The 20,619-nt window shown below is 41.5% G+C and overlaps 1 protein-coding gene across 2 annotated transcripts in view; it reads right to left on the reverse strand.

Moving 5' to 3' along the window:
• The window catches only part of LOC149164644 (B3 domain-containing protein Os07g0679700-like), a 353,274-nt gene that overhangs the window by 50,053 nt on the left and 282,602 nt on the right, over window positions 1–20,619 (reverse strand). For both annotated transcript variants that reach the window (XM_089432140.1, XM_089432139.1), the window contains one exon: window positions 18,104–18,153. In XM_089432140.1, coding sequence (XP_089288266.1) covers window positions 18,104–18,153 — 50 coding nt within the window. The remainder of the gene's footprint in view (window positions 1–18,103; window positions 18,154–20,619) is intronic.

Here is a 20,619-nt window from a genome sequence, read left to right on the forward strand (position 1 = left end):
CGAGAGCTTGAATTTGAAGGTTTCATAATCTAGTTCGTACTTTAAAAGTTTAAAGTTCAAACTTCAAAGTGAAATTTTAATTCACATTTCAATGTCTCATGATAATGACAGGTATTGATCATTCACCAATCGACCTTGAAGAGTTAGATTTGCAAGCTACAAATGCGGCAGAATGGGTTCAATTAGATGAGCCTCCTCTTTTCAGCCTTCATGACTTGGAGAACTTTGAGAGTCAAGCAAGCGAAGGAGTGGGAGGAATCGCTTCTAGTTCTCACTCTTAAGAGTCTTAGACTCTTAGTTGCTGATTTTTTTCTGATTAGTATGCAGTTTTTAACTTTTTTGTAAACTTTTAGAAGCATATGCTTCTAAGGACTCAAGACTCAGTGCTTTGGATCATGTGTGGACTCATAACATATATGAGATACTTATTTATTCATGATATTTTGGACATCTATTGATATTATGCATTGTTTGGACATACCTTTACCCAATATTAATGAAAAATGGTTTTTTTAATTCAATATATGTGTATATTTTTATTTAATGAATTTGCCGATTTTTTCCCGATTTTTTCCCGATCCGATTAAAACTTTCGCTCTTTTGCCTCGCCGATTTATTTCCAATTCCGTGTCTGGTAACATTGGAACAAACACACCACATGCCACCATTATTTTTGGACCAATGTCCCCTGAAAAACCCAATGCAGGAAAACTGGTGCAGCGATCTGAGGGTTTTCTTATTAAGCAATATCACAATACAATCTGGGTGCCGAAACTGGCCTACCCAACAGAGAATTTCCTTAGTAGCTGTTGTCGCGCAGATTGACACGACAACGCTCAGACCGGGGGCTGTCACTCTGATCCCCGATCTCTCCGTTTAAGCCTGTCTCCCGCGGCTAAGGGGGGTAGACCCTATGGTATGACGAAGACCAACTGTCGACCAGTTGGTTGGGAGACACGATATGAAAAGCACTAAAAGGATTTGATTAATTTAGTAGACCAGTGCCTTAAGAGATTGTTGTTAAAACGATTACTTGTTAGATGATATAGAAACATAAACCGTGAACAGCAATCATTTGTCATCGCAAGATATCAGTTAAACTCACAATGCTCTTAGAATGACCAAAACGATATCCAGCAACTGAGAATTTTGAAGAGATGAATGCTTTAAACCACCACGAGAATCAGATATCATATTCATATCCAGACTTGAAAATTTAAATCTCAGCATAAAAGATATAACATGATAATTCCCTGAGGAAAACAACTGAATCTAGCAAAAATTTCCACGATGTTTTTTATGCTTTTCAATTTTTATTTATTTTTTTATTTTTTTATTTTTTTATATATAAAAAGTAAATTCAAAACTAAAATCTAAATTTTAAAAAATCAATAAAAATAAACTAACAAAGAATTAAATTTTCAACCCTATTTCTTTTTCCACCTTTTTATGATTTTATATTTAAAAAATCCTAAAAAAAGAAACGATTCAAAATGAAACTGGAAACTAAAATTTATAAAGTTTAACTATGACTAAAACCCTAAAAAGAAACTAAGACATAACCACGCATTACATATATGATAATGAAAAACTGAATGAAATTGTAACCTTGGCTCAAAGAAAATCACCGAACGCGTCGAAAAACCCTCGACAGGCACAGAATGCGGCGGACAAAAAAGGACTTAAATCAGATTTTGGATTGAATCCTCTTACCTGGTTTTCGATGGAAAGAAACAGTTTACCTGGCGCTCCCACTGTTGACGACTTCGATACCTCCACGCACAACGCAGCAAAGGAATTTGACAGTGGATGAGGAATTTGACGGCGAATGAATGCTAAAATCGGCCATTACACCGATCCGACAACTGAGCATGAGCATGAGTGTGTTTTGTTTGTCTGTACGCAGGTCAATCGGACGGTGTGGAGAAAATCGATGGATGGAGCAGCAGAACAGGTTGAAACTTGGACGGACGATGAGGAGCTGAAAGAGGGATAAGGGAGCAGAGGACAGTGATGCAACACCCACGTCTTTACTGCTCTAACGCGCCTGAAACTTAAAATATCAATACGCATCACACAGGCAGATTTACATTGGACAGCTAGAAAATATACATGGCCTAAAAACCGCGATTTTTTAATAGTTTGCTTGCGTATATTCTCTGATGGCGGACAGAGAACGGCTCAGCCGTGATACTACCCAGCTGTTGGGCCCGTACGTATCACCTTGTATGCTTTCAGGCATATACAGTAAAAAAACTGGACCTGATTCCTCCTCACGTCAAACATGTGAAATTACTGCCTGTGTAGAATGATGCATGAAGCTTGATGCCATAAAACCTTGTTACAATGCCTCAGGACAGAGATTTATATGAGGTTTCAGACAGTCAACAATGCTACACTGCAAGCTGGCTCAGAACTGTATCAAGTACTTAGGGTTTGTCTTTGCCATTTCAGAATGTCTTCATGATTAAATATTTCAAGCCACAGGTACTGAGCACGCTGGAGCAATTTCGATTTAGACCTTTTGCACTTGTTGGCTGGGCAGCTGCAATAAAAAAAAGGAAAAATAAAACCCTAATTTTAAATCTGTGTATAGAGCAAAAATTGAAACCCTAGATCAGCTTGATTAATTTACAAATTTTGGCCCCTTAACAGCCAGATTCAGCAATAAGAACAGAAGTATTTTAAAGAACAAAAAATTCAGATTTTCACTATGAAGAACTTCAGAAAATCTCTCATGCAAATTAGGAAAAATAAACTGAATGATAGACCCAGGATCAAATCCAACTGGGCTCAGCAAAAAATGCTTGCGGGAGTTGGCTGGTTCAGCCGAGAACTTCCCCAAACGCCCACCAATCTTCTTCGGTAAGGGTTTTCTGCACAGCTCAGAACAACCATCAGTAAAGAGGGCAAAAATGCTGCTAGATCCCAAAAGTAATGGAGATACCTGACATTACTTCAGAAACCCTAACACCACTCAAACCCTAGCAAGTGAACAAGATACCTGTGCTCACAATACTCTACAATAAGCTATTATTAATGGTTGAAAAATAAAATATGCAGAAACTAAATTAGCTCACAGCACTTCCAGAGAGTAACACCAGCAAGATTTGGACCCCAAAGTCTTCTTTTATTAACCAGAAACAGATTACAAGAGAGCTTCTTCAGTACACGACTCACAGATCCAATATCTGAAATGACCCCTAGCACCCTACTTAAAGGAAATGATCCAAACGGCTAGTTCGAGTGATCCACGTCGAAATGATCTCAACCGTCGATGAGGATCAAGACATTTCTTAATCTCATCCGTCGAAATTGTTAATTTATTATTAAAAATAATATTTTGCATGCATTCACTCAAAATATTATTATTTTATTATTTAGGGTTTTTGCTTTATTTTATAATAATTTTTTATTATTTTTTATTTATTTCATTTTTTAATTTTTTTATTTTTTTATTTTTTTATTTTTTATTTATTTTATTATTTTATTTATTTTCTTAAATGGATCATCGAACTAAGCCTTTGGAAACATCACCTAGGACCTAGGACTTAGGACTCATGAGGGGATTTAAAACATTTTCCAACCCTCAAGACACATTACATCATGACTTTTACAATTTACATCTTAAGGGGGAAAACCCCTTTATCATAGACCCTCATAAATCACCCATTTCTGCGACACAACTATAATCTAGCAGATTAACACACTAGGATTCTCCTAAAATTCTAATGACAAAATCCATCCCGGCTTTGGGGTCAGGCTGAAGGAAAACTCTGCCGATCATGGATCGGTGAGACGAAAAACCTTCCGGGACGTAGATTATCATTAGAAAGTTAGGTCCACCCAAGCAATTTACATACATGACTCAGATCTGCTAAGATTATTTACAATTCACACATGCAGACTGGGTTTAGAAATTTAAAAAGATCAAGCTGCTGATGACTGCAGGATGGCACGGACACGTCGATCAGGTGCTACCCCTTTTTGCAAAGAAAAGGGGGGGTACTGCATGGGTAGTTGACCGGTAGTGGTCAACAGTAGCTATACCTCATAGTTTGAGAAAAATCCCCTGGCTGAAACCAAAGGTTTACACGCATATTGAACAAATTTGCAGCAGACACCAAACCTCATGACTCCATCACTGTTGATTACTACACGTCTGCACTGCCAACCAACATTGCACAATTCGTCAAGCGAGCTGCGAAACCAACACTCTTGGAAAACTGCGAAGAGGCTATTGTTGTCGAAAAAGACCTACGCGCAATTGGAGTCATCAAGGATGATGAACCAGCAAAGGACTCCAGAGATGCGAGCAGGAAGTCCCAAGCGATGGCGAGCAAGGGTAGAGACAAGGAAGCAAATGATATTGAAACCCTCACTCGCCTCATCAAGAACTTAACAACGGAAGTGTCTGAGCTTAAACAACGGAAAATAGACACATTTGCAAGCAGCCATCCGCCTAGACAGAGACAGGGAAGCAACTCATCAAGCAACAACTGGTCCGCTCAAAAAATTGCGCAGAGCTCTGTGTTCAATGTCGATCAGTGCGCAGATCCCGAGTTCTATTCGTTCCACGAAGAACATCACCCCGAGAACTTTTGTTCGGACTGGAAGCGAGTCACAAACTCGGTATACAGTCATACACTCGATGCAGAGAGCAGTATGCAGGAGCAGTCAGATGACAGAGATAATGACGAAGGTATTGCACTTGATGAAGCATCAAGTTTTAGGCATGTGGTGAACGCATATCAGTGCTCGCAAGCAATGTCGAAGACAAACACTAAGAAGCAGCCCCCAAGACAAAATGACCGTTACAATCTTAGGAGTAAAGGGACGCCCCTTACACTTGGGGAAATGCAAGAGAAGATGAAATTTCTAATGATGAAGGCCAACCCACCGACCCCCCCAAAGCAGAAAACACAAATCCGGAAAGACAGCGGCAGACAAGAGTACATCCATGAGCAGCAAGCTGCAAAACACTCCGCCGGACAACACGAACATTTGTTCTACCTCGGACACCTCGGTAAGTCTACCACCTCTGGACTACAACATTGTTGATGACATGAAGAAAACTCGAGCGAACATCAGTTTGTTCAAGTTAGCTAAGATCCAGAGTCAGCGAGATATCCTGCTACACGCATTGGGACAGACAACAACAGACAGCGCAACCTCTACCAGCAAGGGAGCAAGCACACCTCCCGGATCACTTTCCATTGTGCTCAATACACTCCAAATGGAAGAAGCGAATTCAGGTTGCCCTCCATTCCTGCTATCTTTTGAAATTTTCAACTACAATGTTCACAACTGCTTGGTTGATTCCAGCGCGGCAGCCAACGTCATGCCGCTCTCCATTGCGAAAAAGATCAATGCACAATGGAGCGAGACATCCGCGCGAATCATCCAACTTGATCAAACATCGGTACCAACCATTGGTGAACTACGAGACGTGATCATCCGACTATCTCATGATGGTCGAGTCCACCAATGCATTAACATAGTGGTTGTGGACATACTAGAAGCATATGGTCTACTACTCAACAGAGACTGGTCCAGAAAGCTAGACAAATATTTTGCTACAGACTGGTCTCACATGTGGCTTTCGTACAAGGGTAGGTGCAACCAAATCCGGGTACTGTCCGAGAGGTATATGAAGCACAATGTTACCCCCCTTAACGGTGAGAATGAACCATTGGCCTTCGCAGAACTCATGTTTGGCAACTGCCTCCTAGAAACGATGTTGGGATGTTATCCTGCACGACCAGCTCCAACCCCACCAGACACGCAATTGGGACTCCTTCCTTGCCCAACTGATGGTAATGAAACATGTACAGTGCATTGTACCAATAGTAGCAGTAACAACAATAGTAGTAGCAGTACTATCATCCCAAACAGTCCATGTACAGACAAGTTGTGGGCCATGGAATTTGACAAATCAAAGACACATGACGGCTTGAGGACCGGGTGTATTTCAGTCGCACAAAATAACAGAAAATGCATGATTTCAAGTTGTTTGAAGTTCGAGTGCACAAACAACGTTGCTGAGTATGAAGCACTCGTGTTGAGCTTACAAAGGACCATCAACCTCAACGCCACTACACTATACTACACCCCGTGGACAGCGTTGATGCTCTCAAGGACATAACAATTGATGAAGGTAAGCGCGAGTAGCCCCTGAAAACTACAGTTGAGGACAAGAAAGGCAACCCCACCCCAAGGGTGTGATTTCCCTCAACAAGCTCAATGATTTGCAGAACTTCTGTCGAGGGCCAAGAAATAGCAGAACCCACAGGTCCACCACTACAAACGAACAGAGCAACTTGGGAACCAATCACGATCCAAAGATAGCTAGTCTCGGTACAAACGACACACCACAGCAGCGACAAGTCTTTGACCGCTTGATCAAACAGTACCAAGATGTGTCTACATGGACAGATGATGACCTAAGTACACACTATACGCGAGCAATCCAACACGGGATTCCAGGTAAAGGAGGAGTCAAGTCGTTGCAGCAAAGGCCAGGGAAAACACATATGTCGTTTGAACTCCTTATACAGAAAAGAAAAAAAAAAATTTACTGAGATTTTGGATGATTGGATTACTTGAAAAGTTCGTCATCATACTTGGGTTTCGAATTTAATCCCGCGCGTAAGAAATTCGAGGAAATCTGCTTATGCATTGATTTCAGGAACTTGAACCGCTCACGAAATAAAAACAACTACCTCGTGCCATCATTTGAGCCTATCTTGCACGCAGTATTTGAAACAGTGGTGTCATCTCCACGTAAAGGTCTTTTGGAATACCACCAGGTTCCAGTAGTGGAGCCTAGTGGACTTACACTGGTCCATGAGAAACTTGGCACACACACATGTCGTCTGCAATCACTTGACAGGAGGGTTGACAACCTTCCTGTCAATGGCCAAGATCTCAAGCGTTACTTCCAATAGGCCGGGTCGTGCCCCATGCCATGTACATAGTCTGCTTGTTGCTTGTTGTTTTCATCTTGTTTGCTTTGCTTACTATCTTTGTTTTCACTTTGTTTGTTTTGCTTACTATTTTTGTTTACGTTTGTTTTGTTTGCTTGGTATATTACTATTTTTGTTTCCGGAAATAAGTGTTTCCAACTACTACGTTTTGGCTTCTGAATAGAGTATGTGGCTGAAATTTGAAGAGACCTATGACAATGCAACACTTGGCCAGTCTTGTGTCCGTCTTCTTTGTGCTTGGTTATAACCTTCGGCTGATGAATTCTTGACGGAAAATACGAACTATATATAAGGGAAGTTTTAGTCCAATTGTGAACCTGTGTCCACACTGGGAATCCCCATGCATGTACTCAACCTTCTGCTCTGTGTGTTCAAGCTCATCCAACTAGTAGAAACGGAGAAGGGGAAAATCTAAACGAGCAAACCTATGTCAGAGGTCTCACATGCTTCTCTGAAGGAACAACCTCTTCTGCTCTCAATAATTCGGGATCCCTCTTCTGCCCCAAAAATAAATAAGTGCCTATGCACAGTCCTCTTGAAAAAATACAAAGGTGAAAGAAGAGAAAGGCTTCTTGCGCAGAGAGGTGAAGCATGCAACTCCACCGGGGTACTAACCAGGCTCGCTAGCAGTGGAGCAATGTGTGTGTTCCTGCGTGACTCCGTCGGGGTACTCTCCAGGTCTACTGGTAGCGGAGCAACACCAGAGATGAAAACTTATAATCTGAAAATCTTTAACTTGCAAGCTAAATTACCCTTCGCAGATTCGAAACACAGTGATCAAGCTGAACTTTTGATTGTGTTTGACTAAGTTGGCAAAAGGTGAACCACGTATGTCCATGGGGTAAGTGGGGAAGCCAACATACCCGCACAGCATTTCAATACTCCTCGAAAGACCAAGGCCCTGTGCTATCAATAAACCAAAACAGAGAAGCTGGAGTTCTACCAATGTGTTGCCAAGTGTTGTAGCGGCTACAACCACCCTCTAAAATTTTGGCCTACACCCAAATTCGGAGCCTCCCTTGAGAGTTTCACTTGATGGTTGCATACACTTGGGTTCACTCCATGAGCTCGTGTGAGCCTTCGCACCCACCTTGCTTGTTCATTCCACCCAAGCTTTTGCATGTTGATGTCAATGTCTTGCTTGCAACCATGTTCTGGTCATGCTCAAGGTCTTCGCTTCATGTGTACATGTTATGTTCGCTATGAAAACATATGTCGCACTCACACACGGAGTCACATTCACTGTCTCGCAAGTGTCATCAGAGTGTCGCGCTTGTCGCTTGCACCATCGATCAGTCATGTTGAACATGTGTGTCTGGTTGGTCTGAGTCGTCTCGTCGTCAAGTAATGAGAGAGTGTGTTTGTAAGATCACATTTGCATCTTTCACTCGTTCACACACTTAGTCATTTTGCTGAAGTTCTGACGACCAAACTCCCCTCTAACAGCCGGACCATCACCCCGCCATCGACTTGATCGACTGTCACCCAAAACAGCGCAGAAGCACCAAGCAAGTCTTTTCAAGTTGTGCTTCTCGCAAGCAATTCAATCAACCTTCATGCTGGCCACTCGGAGAGTCAAACCCGACAGCCACCTCGGGCTTGACTCCCCTCAAAAATTGTGTAGAGGCTGCTGACCTTGCCCACTCTGCTGACTAAGGAAATTACGCAGACAAGCTGGACAGTCACCTAATACCCGTCCCTGTCTCCCTCAGAAAATTACGCAATTTTCCCAGTTAGTCCTCCCAACAGTCGACCAGTTGCTCATCATGAAAATTGAGCAGTTTTCATGAGCAGGCCTTCTGCTGCCCAACAGTCCACTCAGCTCAGAAATTGCGCAGAGATGATCGGCAGGCCAGCCTCCCAGCCTCAGTGTAGTTTCCCTTGCCAGCAGCTCCCAGTAGCAGACTGCCAGTTAGCTCCAGGAATTGCGCAGTTTTTGTTGCCAAGCTCCCAGCAGCTGACTGCTTGTTACCCTTGGGAATTGCGTAGTTTCTGCTGCCAATTCCATCCAAGAATTGCGCAGTTTTGGCTGCCAGGCTCCCAACCAGTTCCTCCAAAAAACTACGAAATTCCTGGCTGTTGATCCTCCATGCAACACGGCCTGTTCCTCCAGAAAATTGAGCAAATTTTGTTATCAAGCCCTTGCTACCCGCCCGTTCCAGAAAATGCGCAGATTTTGTCTGCCTTGCCTTCTAGCAACCCGGATTGTCCCTCTCAAAGCTTGCGCAGTTTTTCCTTAGAGCCGAGCCAGACCTCACGGACAGTCACTGTCAACTTGGATTGCCCATCTTCATCACCCAGTGACTCTTGCGCAATTTTCATCAACAGTTCCCGGAGCCATCATCCTGCGTCGCAACCTTGTTGCCTCTCCCGGTCACCTGCATCCGAAATGATCATGTGTCATGGTAGACTAGGAGGTTTTTGGATTTGATGTCATCTCGTCATAAGTGACTGCAAGTACAGGTACACCAAAAAACATGGTGTGACGACAAATGGAATGAACGAAGGGAGCACATGCAGAAGGACAGGTTCACCAACGGACGAACGAACGATGCATGTGAAGAGATGTGCTCGCGAACGGATGATCATGCAAAGATGTGTTCACGGACAAACGGACGAGCAAACATGCAAGATGTGCTCACAGACAGACAAACGGACAAACATGCACCTTTCGCAAACAGATGAGCATGTCAAGCCTTCCAACATGCAAGCAAGGAGCAACGTGCCAAAGCAACATCAAGCAAACCAACAACCATCGAAGACTTCGTACACTTTGCCATGCGGAGGTGAAGCTGTGACACACCAAGAAGACATCCACCACCCAGCGGCACTACAACTTGACATGCACTCCAAGCAGCAGCACGAATGTACCAACACTGTCATGTCATGAGTCATGTTGTCCACATCTCCACTATGGGCCATGTTGTCAAATCAATGTGGTGTAACGTGGAAGTCCAAGAGACCCACTTGTTGTACAAAGAGTCAGTAAAGTTGAAAATTCATGGAAGTCAAACAGTCATGACAGTAGTCGAACAGCCGCAAGGGTTAGTTTCACCCTTAGCTATAAATACCCCCTCATGTGTACATGCAAAGGACTTTTTTCACCTCAACTCCTCCCACATAGCCAAGAGAGTCTGTTATCTTTTCTTTGAGTAAGCAGTGGCTCCAACGCCCCTCACACGGGGTTAGTGATGTATGGTGTAACGATGTGTCTTGGAACTTTTGCTTAATTCAGAAGCCTGCTAACAAGCCAGCATGTTTTCACACATGTATTATATCTGTTGTAAAACTAATCTTTAACACTTGTAATACATGTTGCTTGAACCTGTGTTTAACACTTGAACTAATTCACTTGTTGTAATACACATATGTTAATGGAAATGTGTTGTATATGTTGTTAACCTTGTCTCGCCCATGTAGACTACTCTCCCAGACATCAGACAGGGCTTTCACGTAAAACTTGCTATAACAACCTGTTGACACGATAAATTTTCGCTATGCCAACAAAGGGGAACCAACCCGATCGCAGACCCCAATTAGATCTGCTTTCATTTGGAATGGCTAGTTCCAACGGGTTTCAAAGGATCCCGTAAACTGTTATAGGTGTTGAAAGATTGCTCCCCGGAGGAAGACTTCCATTAAATCAACAAAAGAAACAACTAACCTATATGTATCAAGTCCTATCTACACTGATTCTACCTACTTATGCTAGTCCTAACTATTCTAATCTATCCTGCAGGAGCATAATAAAAGAGATTAAACATCATATATAGATTCCAAGTCCAAATGAATCAATTACTGAGTTCACCGATGAACAAGGTTGTATTTAAGCTTAATTGCAATCTAATTATTCATACAAGAATACACATTCCTGTTTCTACAAATAAAACTTGCAACTAATGTTTAATATAGCTTCGAATCGGAGACCACTCATGAGTTAACCATGATAACGAATTATATTCAAATAACCAAGAGTAGTCATAAGTTGTCTGTTATCACTGTGCACAAAGGCAAAACATATTTATCCTCATGCCAGTCACAACAGCCTGATTCCAAACATAAAAGAAAAAGGAAAATGAATCTGAAAAAAGGCTTCTTCTTGACCGAAACAGTCTTCTTTATTAGCATAATAAAATCGACCCCTCTTCTGCCAAAAAAAAGTCCTTTTCCTCTATCCAGAGGTGATACTTATGGAGAAAGAGAACTGACCGTCAGTTTCTCCTGACCTTCGGGCTTCCCTCTTCCTTTAAATATTCAAATTAAAATATACAAAATGTAATGGTTAATGAAACAACGAACACGTTGTAGCCATTGCTACTGGAGCGTTCTATTTGCTGAATAAAAATGAACGGATGTCGGTAGAAAGAGGAATGACGGCATGCCATCCCTTTGCACATGTATTGACTAAATGTTATTCCTTTTTATTCCCTGAAGGCAAATTCTGACAGTGCGCTCATTTTTCAACATGTGGCTTGATTTAAGGTGTATCCGGAGGTAATAATAACTTGATGATTGTTCATGCTATGATCATTTAAAGGCTGCGTTGCTTTCTCGAATTTCATTACCACCTTCCGATCCCTTTGCATCTCGAAGAATTCTTTAGAGTTTAGCTATATGTTGTCCATGTGTATTTACCTCTCTATGACTGTGATTGCATTTTTCAAATCAACCGAGCATTTAGGCCAGCGATCAACAATGACTTCATACTCATTCAGAGTTTCTTCAATGTGTTCATATGTTTCTTTGACAGATTGCGAGGTAGAGTGTTGTGCGGTTGTTTTCGTCCATCGAGCCTTATCAAACTTGCACAGATCCAACAAACGAAGGCGTTTTTCTAGGATCCACAGAACACTGTACATATGAAACAAATCTCTAAGCCCGTACCTCCTTTTCTTGGACAGGTATTCCAGGATGTAAGATCCTTTTGCAAGTCAGCAGTTGCAATTGAAAGCTCTGTTACAAGAGTGGAAGGGTTGGAGGGAGGATAAGCAACAAGAAATCACCGTAGTCTATTGCGTAGCTCCCCACTGTGTATGCCTTCCTTGTTGCTTGTCATAAATTCCTCTGTTTCGGCTAGGTCTCACTTGCATCTTTTCCCCGCAACCATTCCTGATGCTTGTGCATCAGCTCGTCGACCTCGCTTTTCTTCTCTTGGTCCTCGCCTGCAGAATGATCAGCATTAGCTATGATTATGAGAGATATGACAAAAACGCCTAAAACAAACCTTATCTTCATAAAACTTTCATAAAGAGACAGACTTTGCAACTGGGGGTTATATGAGTTCTTCTGGCTCTAAATCTCAAGAGGGCGTGATGATTTTTTGGGCACTGATGATTAAAAACAGATTGCAACCATAATTAATAAACCATCGAACTGTTCAGCTTTGAGGACATAATTCCATCTGACAACTACGGTTATCATTCGGAGAGACGAAAGATCAAACTTCTCAAGGGACCCATTCAATTTGCCCCCAGAGCAGGTTTTAATAAGGTGGTGGTTGTGGCCACAACAAACTCTAAAAGTGTTGTTCCATGGAGGGAACAGCGAAAACTCAAAGAAACACTCCAAAAAGGTAAAGGGAACAACAAAAAGCACTCGAAAAAATGTTGTTCCCTTTAGGGAACAGTAGTAGATTCATTTATTTATCTCCAATAGAAACAGGTTTTGAAAACAAAAGGAATTGATAGGGTGGTGGTTGTGGCCACAAAACAACCATTGCATTCATGCGGACTAATCCGCTGAGCGTTATACGTGTTATCTTCCCTTGTGTGTTGTGACTTTTGCATCCGTGTGGACTGTTCCGCCGGAGGCTGTCCATGTCCTATTGTGTTGTGTGTTCCTAGCAGAGTTGGGACTTCTCCCAACTGACTTGGGGCTCACTCTCACCCTCTCTCCCTCTACAGTGAAAGAACCATTGACACAAGTAACACTTACACTCACCAGGCACGCGAACCTCACTTCTCGAAGACAAAGCAGACCACTCTCCTGTGCTGACAAGCAAGAGTTGAGGCAAATCTTTAAGATAATGGCAACCGGGCCATCATACTGGATGGGACTCCCACACCAAACGGTGTGAGGTCTAGTTGGGACTTCATACTGGGGTGATCCCCTGAATGTTGGCGGGTCCAACACCGTCAACACAGTGATTGGATGAAATCAGTTACTTACTTCTCGATAACTGAGTTGCAGTGCAGCAGTTAGTAGTGGCAGTGCTATGGGCAGCATGTTGAGAGGGAGTTGTAGTACAGATGTAGCAGTGGCAGTGGCAGTGTCATGGGCAGCAGTACAGGAAGCTGCAGTGAAGAGGATGTGGGGCAGCAAGCCAAGCATCAGCACAGAGGACCGATGTGGAGGATCATTGTGATGCTTCTATGGTGAAGCATTGCTAGAGCACATTCCTCGCTAAGAGGGAGTGTCGATTTTGGGTGGCATCGGATGTGCTCTAGCCTTGAAAATTGGTGGAGAGGCTAAGGCACATGAGATCTCCAAGACCCAAAAATCGTTTGGAGAAATTCCACCTGCATGAGGAGTTATTAAATTAATTAATATTTTTAACGGGTTCCTAAGTCTAAACTTGGGAAAATAAAAATATTAATGTGTATTAATAAAATATGTATGAGAAAGTTCTAAGTGACGAGGATCAAGCCAGTTCTAATCTTAGTCATTGATTAGGGACTTAATCTCAGTGGTTGAATTGTCAACAGGAAAAATATAAGAGGAGGCTTGAGGGTCAGTTGGAGACACACCAAGAGAGATCAGTCAGTTCGATTTTCTAGGGCGAGGTTTGCTGATGAAATCGAGCAAGTGATTAGTTGTAGTGGGGAAGTTCTGCAGGAGACCGAAGAATACATAGCAGAGAGGTAGTGAAGCGCCAGGAGAGACAGCGCAGGCCCTAGAAGGGTTGACACAGAGGCCGTAGGAGCTGACGTAGAGGATGCAGAGGGTCGTAGAGGGTGACACAAAAGTCATAAAGGGCTTCAGAGGCAGCGCTGGGGGGATTTTGTGGGGCAGACTGGGAGCAGATCAACAGATTCTGAGTCGGGATAGGGTGATGCAACTCCTAGAGGAGTGATGCAATTCTTAACCATTGCTTGGAGCAGCTTTCGTTGTCCAGCATAGGAAACAGCCGGAGTCGCTGTGGGGTTTGATCATCCGGTTGTTGATTTGCCAAAATATTTGTCTTTGGATAGAGGTACTACTACCGAGGATATTCTACGTTGGGTGAGCCATTTCTAGCACCCTAGTTGTATTCACGAAATCTGCTTAATAAGACAAACCCTCTATATGCTGCAACGGTTTTCCCGAATTGGGTTTTTTCGGGGATGATAGTCCAAAAATAATGATGTCCCTTATATTATTGTTTTTGTTTATTTCAATGCATGATCTGTATATCTGTGAAGGTTGCAATAGTGTTTACTTCGATGTTTATGCAATTAAATAACTTGTTAATGTAAAGAACAAGTAGGAGATTGTAAACCAGTAATTGCAGTAGGGGCTTCTGATGTTTCAATTTTAGGAATTTTCAGAAAGACTCCTTAGGAGGCATTTACAAGGGTAAAGCCAGAGATAGGACACTTGAGTATTTTTATTTGTCTAGTACATCCATGTTCCTGTGGAGAAGAGGATGAAGTTGCACCCCTCTGGAGAGAAGGGTATATTTGTAGGGTATAGTGAGACTTGAAAGGCATACAGTATCCTTGTTATAGCGCAAAGTAAGACTATTGTTAGTAGGGATGTAAAGTTCGAGGATGATCCAACATTCAAGAAATCCCATGAGCCACTTCTAGTGACAGAGGACGAAGAGTAGGAGGCTACGAAGGATGAGCAGTGTTCATCAACTACTTCCAATTCAGAAAGTCGGACTTCTAGTGGGGAGGAGTTAGCAACACCCCCTACCAATTCTGTGAGGGGACCTAGATGTTTACACAGACATTAAGCGATGCTTAGGAGCATGTGGAGGTTCCGAGGAGAACATTTAGGTGATTAGGCCTGTGGAGGTTCCGAGGAGAACATTTAGGTGATTAGGCCTCTAAGGAAATTTACAAACTACATGGCACTTATGAGTAGCATTATTGATTACGAGCCATCAAGTTTTCATGAGGTTGTAGAACAATAAGTTTGGAGGGATGCCATGATGGAGTATAACTCCATTATGAGGAATGACGCATGGGATATTGTGCCAAGACCGATGAGCAAGTTAGTGGTAAGTTCCAGGTGGGTCTTCAAGATCAATCATGTTGTAGATGGCAGCATAGAGAAGCAAAAAAAAAGATTTCTAGCAAGAGTGTTCTCCTAGAAAGAGGAAGTGACTACAGGAGAAAATTTGCTCCAATCGACAGATACACTTCCATTAGAGTTGTCTTATCTAATGCTTTAGTCATGAGATGGAGGATACATCAGATGGATGTCAATACAACGTTCCTTGACAGGGTGATTTAGGAGGATGTGTGTATAGAGCAACCTTCGGGCTTTGAGGTACATGGGAGGGAGTCTCATGTGCGAACTCAAGAAGGCCTTATACGAACTCAAACAGGCACCCAAAGTGTGGCACTCTAAGGTTGATGGGTAATTACTGTGCATGGGCTTCACCAAGAGTGACACAGATCCCAACATGTACTTCATACTTGGAGATGATCCACTCATCTTAGTGTTGTACATGGATGATTTGTTTCTCACAAGTACGAAGGCTCATAGCAGGGTGCAAGGCAGAGTGGCTATAGAGTCTGAAATGAAGGACATTGAGTTGATGAATTATTTCCTGGGTTTAGGCATGGAAATGGTCAAGTGAGATCTTACTTGGTCAGGGGAAGTACGCAGTAGAGATCATAAGGAGATTTGAGATGGAAGATTGTGGAGAACCTACGGCTAAACCTATGATCACCAATCCAAAGGTGGTCTTGACTTTAGATTTATAGTTGGTGGATCCCATGTATAGCTCGTTGATAGGGTCCTTATGTATTCGGTCAACACCAAGCCAAAAATTTGTTTTGCTATGAACATCTTGTGCCAGTTCATGGTGGAACCAAGGCAAGCGCATTGGGTAGCAACAAAACATGTGTTGAAGCACTTAAGAGGTACAGTGGAGTATGGTTTGAAGTGTTTCGGAGATGATGCAGTGAGGCCGCAACGATATATACACTCAGATTGGCTAAGGAGTGCAACAGATAAGAAGAGCACCTCAGGGTGTTGCTTCACAATAATTTACTGGTTCAACAGGAATCAAACTTCCATGGCACTTCGTTCAAATACGATGAGTTTTGAGGCCATTTGGCTTCGCAAGTTACTTGCAAGATTGTTTGGTCAGCAGTGGGAGGCTACATTGATACACTATGATAATCAAAGTTGTATCAAACTCTGAGAATCTAGTGTTCCATGACAAGTCCAAGCATATTGAGACTAGGCATCACTTTACCAGAGACATGATCCAAAAAGGGGCAATGAAGCTTCAATATATCTCCAAAAATAAGCATATTTTAGACATTCTCACCAAACCTTCGGTGAAGGGAAAGTCTATGTTTTACAGGGACAAGCTAGAAGTGGTGCAAAATACATTCCTCACTAAGAGAAAGTGTTGATGTTGTAGATCAAACAAGTACTTCGACATAGGTCTAAGTGTCTAGACATGTGGAAGTCATCTAATTGACTCTTAACCTTAGCAATTACTTTAGTAATTGAAGTAATTTCTTTCTATGAGAACAGTGAATTAATCTAACGAGATGCAAAAGTTATTTGTGTTATTGAATTAGATGAATCTCAATCATTGATCTCCAGTGATGCTGAAATCATTCCATTTACTCTTAACCTGAGCAATTACTTTAACTATTAAAATATATATTTTTAATGAGAAAAGTGATTTTATCTAATGAAATGCAAAAGTTATTTGCATTAGTGAAATAGATGAATCTCAACCATTGATCTCAAGTGATGTTGAGATCTAATCTCAACCATCAATCACTTTGGAAATTAGGGATGTGGATTTAATCATAACTGAAACTTATAAAATGAAGGATAGGCTAAGGGAAAAGACACATAATGAGCACTAGGGAAAAGGAGATCTCAATTATTGGGTGAAAAAGGACTTTCATCCAAATGTTCAGATTCTGGAGAGAAAATCGCAAGAGAGAATTCTACAGCAAGAAGAAAAAGCCTAGCACAGCCATACAGCAACATTGCAGAGGCCGAGTCACACATGCAGTTTCATAAGGAAGCAGCAGCAACCACACAGCCTCACACATGCCATGGATCGCATGTGCAGGTTTCACGATCAAGTGCAGCAATTGGAAAAATGCACATGGGATCACACATGCAGGATGTACAGCCACATGCACGTAGCTGTACAGGTGAAACAGTGAACCAGCAGGTTTGTAGGATCAATCCAGGGAAAATTCAGACAGTTGCACATCCCGTACAGATGCCCCAAAATTTTCTGAATTTGTGGTAGCTTGTGTTTTTCTCATTTGGGCCATCTTCTGAATAAGGGAGCCCTTGAATGTTTTGAGATTAATGAATGAAAAGTAGATTTTGAAAGGAAACAAAATTTATGTGTATTTGTGAAGATTGGTTTAATTTTAGCTTCTGATGAAATTTATTTTTGTGCCAATTGAAATTCCAATAGTATTTTTTATTCAGTAAAGCTTAAATTTAATTTAAAATCAGCAAGGAAATTTACTAGGAAATAATTAGACATTTACTCGGGCTAGAAAATTAATAAAATAGGTGGATACAACTGTTATATTTATTCTCACGCACACAAACACAGAAAAGTGGAGTGGGATGCCAGGCAAGCAAACATATTAGCCTCACAGCCAATCAACCATTATGTTAGTAATAGGGCCACTACATCTCTGGACACCCGCATTGAGAGAGATTATAACTCATAATATTGTCTTTTACAGAAATAGTATAGATACATAATATGTTGATTTTTGAAGGCCATATCAATAGGACTTAAAAGGAACATAATACTAAAATGTTCCAATAAATTCCAGTTAAAACCTCAAGAAGCATACAGTCTTTGACAAACACAATGTCACTTCTGCTGCTACTAAATCAACCTTCACCGGAAGAGAAAATTACAGATTATCTTGAATAACAACTCAAAACATAATTGTTCTTACCTGGATTGATTGGTAGTGAAAGTCGTCCTTTTTCCAAAAATTGGAGGTACCTGCTCAAGAAAGCAATGAAAAATCCCTTAAGAAATTAAATTCGATATAATAATCCACAGCGCATTAATTGCAGAATCCATTACAAAATATGCATGTGAAAATGCATTACTTAATAACTTATCACTGTATGTATTCACAAAGAAATCCTCATTTGATCAACCCAAATGCACATATATAAATGATAGACCTCAATAAGCATGAATAAAGATAAAATAAATTTTCCAAACAAGTCTAAGAGATTCACCTAGAAGGTGTTGTGATTCATGGGTGTATGTGACCTGATATATTCTAGTTGGATGTGCCGCATTGTCAATGGATTCACTATTAGCTAGATGTAATCAAAATAATCTTCTTTTCTTGTAGAACACATGCAATTTGCAAGAAACACTATTATTTATTGATATCCTTAAAATATTATTCCAGTAAAAATAATTTTAATTTACCTAATTATTCGCCCAGTGGGTTAGGTTGAGTGGTTGAGTGCTGTAAATTACAAGCAGGAGGTCTCAGGGTCCAGTCCCTTGGTTGGCTGTCTCTCTGGCTATTATTGGGCATCACTCGATGTCCCCACTGGGTTAGTCTTCCAAAACTGCAACCAGCCAGTTTAGCCTGTGTACCATCCCCGTATTGAAGGTAAGTTCCCAGAGCATTTCCCTGGGATGTGTATTCCAACGAAAGATATATGTATATATCTAAATATTATTGTGATTATGTACTGAAGAGGGGCAACTATTGGTTGTGCCCTCCTTCTCCATATGTACAACTATCACATGTAAATGTGTAATGAGACATCATCTCATCTTATTCAATATTTAAATATCTATAGTTTTTCATATTTGTCTCTGACAATCAGTATCAGAGAAAGCATTCTTCTCAAAACCTTATGCAGAGCAGAAAGAAACAGGGAACAGTGTGGCAGATAACAGTGAAAGAAGCCAGATCAAGAAATATTAAATACAGTAATAATCTGCAGCATCTCAGGTATCCACCATCAACATTCCTGCAAATAAGAGAATGCTTCCACCAATGAATCGCTGCAAAGAGCCATTGAAACTAGAAATCTACTTGTTTCCACTGCCATCTAAATAAATATATAGTAAAAGCAAAAATCAGCCACCGATTTGAAGTTTTCAAGCAAACTGTTGCCAGTTTGAAGGTGTCATTTCATTAAAGGAAAAATGTGTGGATAAAGGCAAAAAAATACTGCTGGTTAGATTATTATTAACCTTGTGTTAATTTTAGGTATGTTCTATGCTTAGAGCAATTTATTTCAATTTTCACAGTTAGCTCAATATCTTTTCCAGATTAGCAATCGCATCAGTATTAAAGTAAACTGCAGATAGAACATAAACATAAATCGTAGAAGACAAGCCAAGACAAGAAGACACAAGATGTGGCACTAGCCAGGGACAAACCCCAATGTGGGGAAACCCTTGATCAATTCTTCTTATATGTTCTTCAATAGTTCAGCAGAGAGAGAGAGATAGTACGTTTACAACAGAAGTCAACATTTTGACTTATATAGATAAGAGCGTAGATCATCTCTAAAAAGATGATACATGAGATCAGTTGAAGACATGCTGCTTCAATTGATTCTCCAAGGTGACTCCTTCACCTATCATTGTGCTGCATTTCGTCATCATGCTGCACTTCACCGCATTGCACCATGCTGCACCCATCATCACTATGTTGCATCTCATCACGCTTCATTAATCATGTTTGTACCCATCACTGTATTGCATTATGTGCCATTGCTGCATCATGTTGCCATACTGACCTATGTGTTAGCTGCATCTTGAATGCTGGTTGTCCCTAGCATGTTTGTTGTCTTTAGCATGCTTGTTGTTGCATGCTAGTTGTCTCTTGTATGCTAGCTGTAACATTGCATGCTTGGTGTATTTGCTACTAAATACCATACAACTATCCCAATGTTAGTTAGTTGTCCCTTGCACGTTGCTCTCCTTCGGTGACAGATGCTCTGGTTGTTCCAGCAGTTCCTAGCGGTTCCTACAGTTCCGGTTGTTCCCGACAGTTCCAACAGTTCCCGATAGTTCCGACAATTCTAGTTGTTCCTGGTAGTTCTAGCAATTCCGGCAATTCCCAGCAGTTCCGGCTTCTGCCCTTTGTGTCAACATTCCAGCCTATTCCAGCAATTTCGGTTGTTCCCAGCAGTTCCAGCAATTCTGGCAAATCTCGGCAATTTTAGTTTTTCCCGACTTTTCCCTGCAGGGCCGACTTCTGCCCTCTACATCAACTTTCCCGACTGTTCTAATAGTTCCCGGCAATTCCGGCTTTTCCCAGCAGTTCCGACAATTCCCGGCAGTTCTGGCAATTCCGGCTATTCCCGACAATTCCGGTTTTTCCCGACAATTCCGATTTTTGCCCTCCAGATTAGGACCGTTATCCCTTAGGATCTCTCCTCCTACTAAAACCCAAAGACAAGTAGAGAGGAAGAGATCCAAAGT

This window comes from Pinus tabuliformis, chromosome 5_1 (genome assembly GCF_031772625.1).
Source record: "Pinus tabuliformis cultivar Carrire ecotype Pingquan chromosome 5_1, CPIR1, whole genome shotgun sequence".
In the NCBI taxonomy this organism is placed as follows: Eukaryota; Viridiplantae; Streptophyta; class Pinopsida; order Pinales; family Pinaceae; genus Pinus; species Pinus tabuliformis.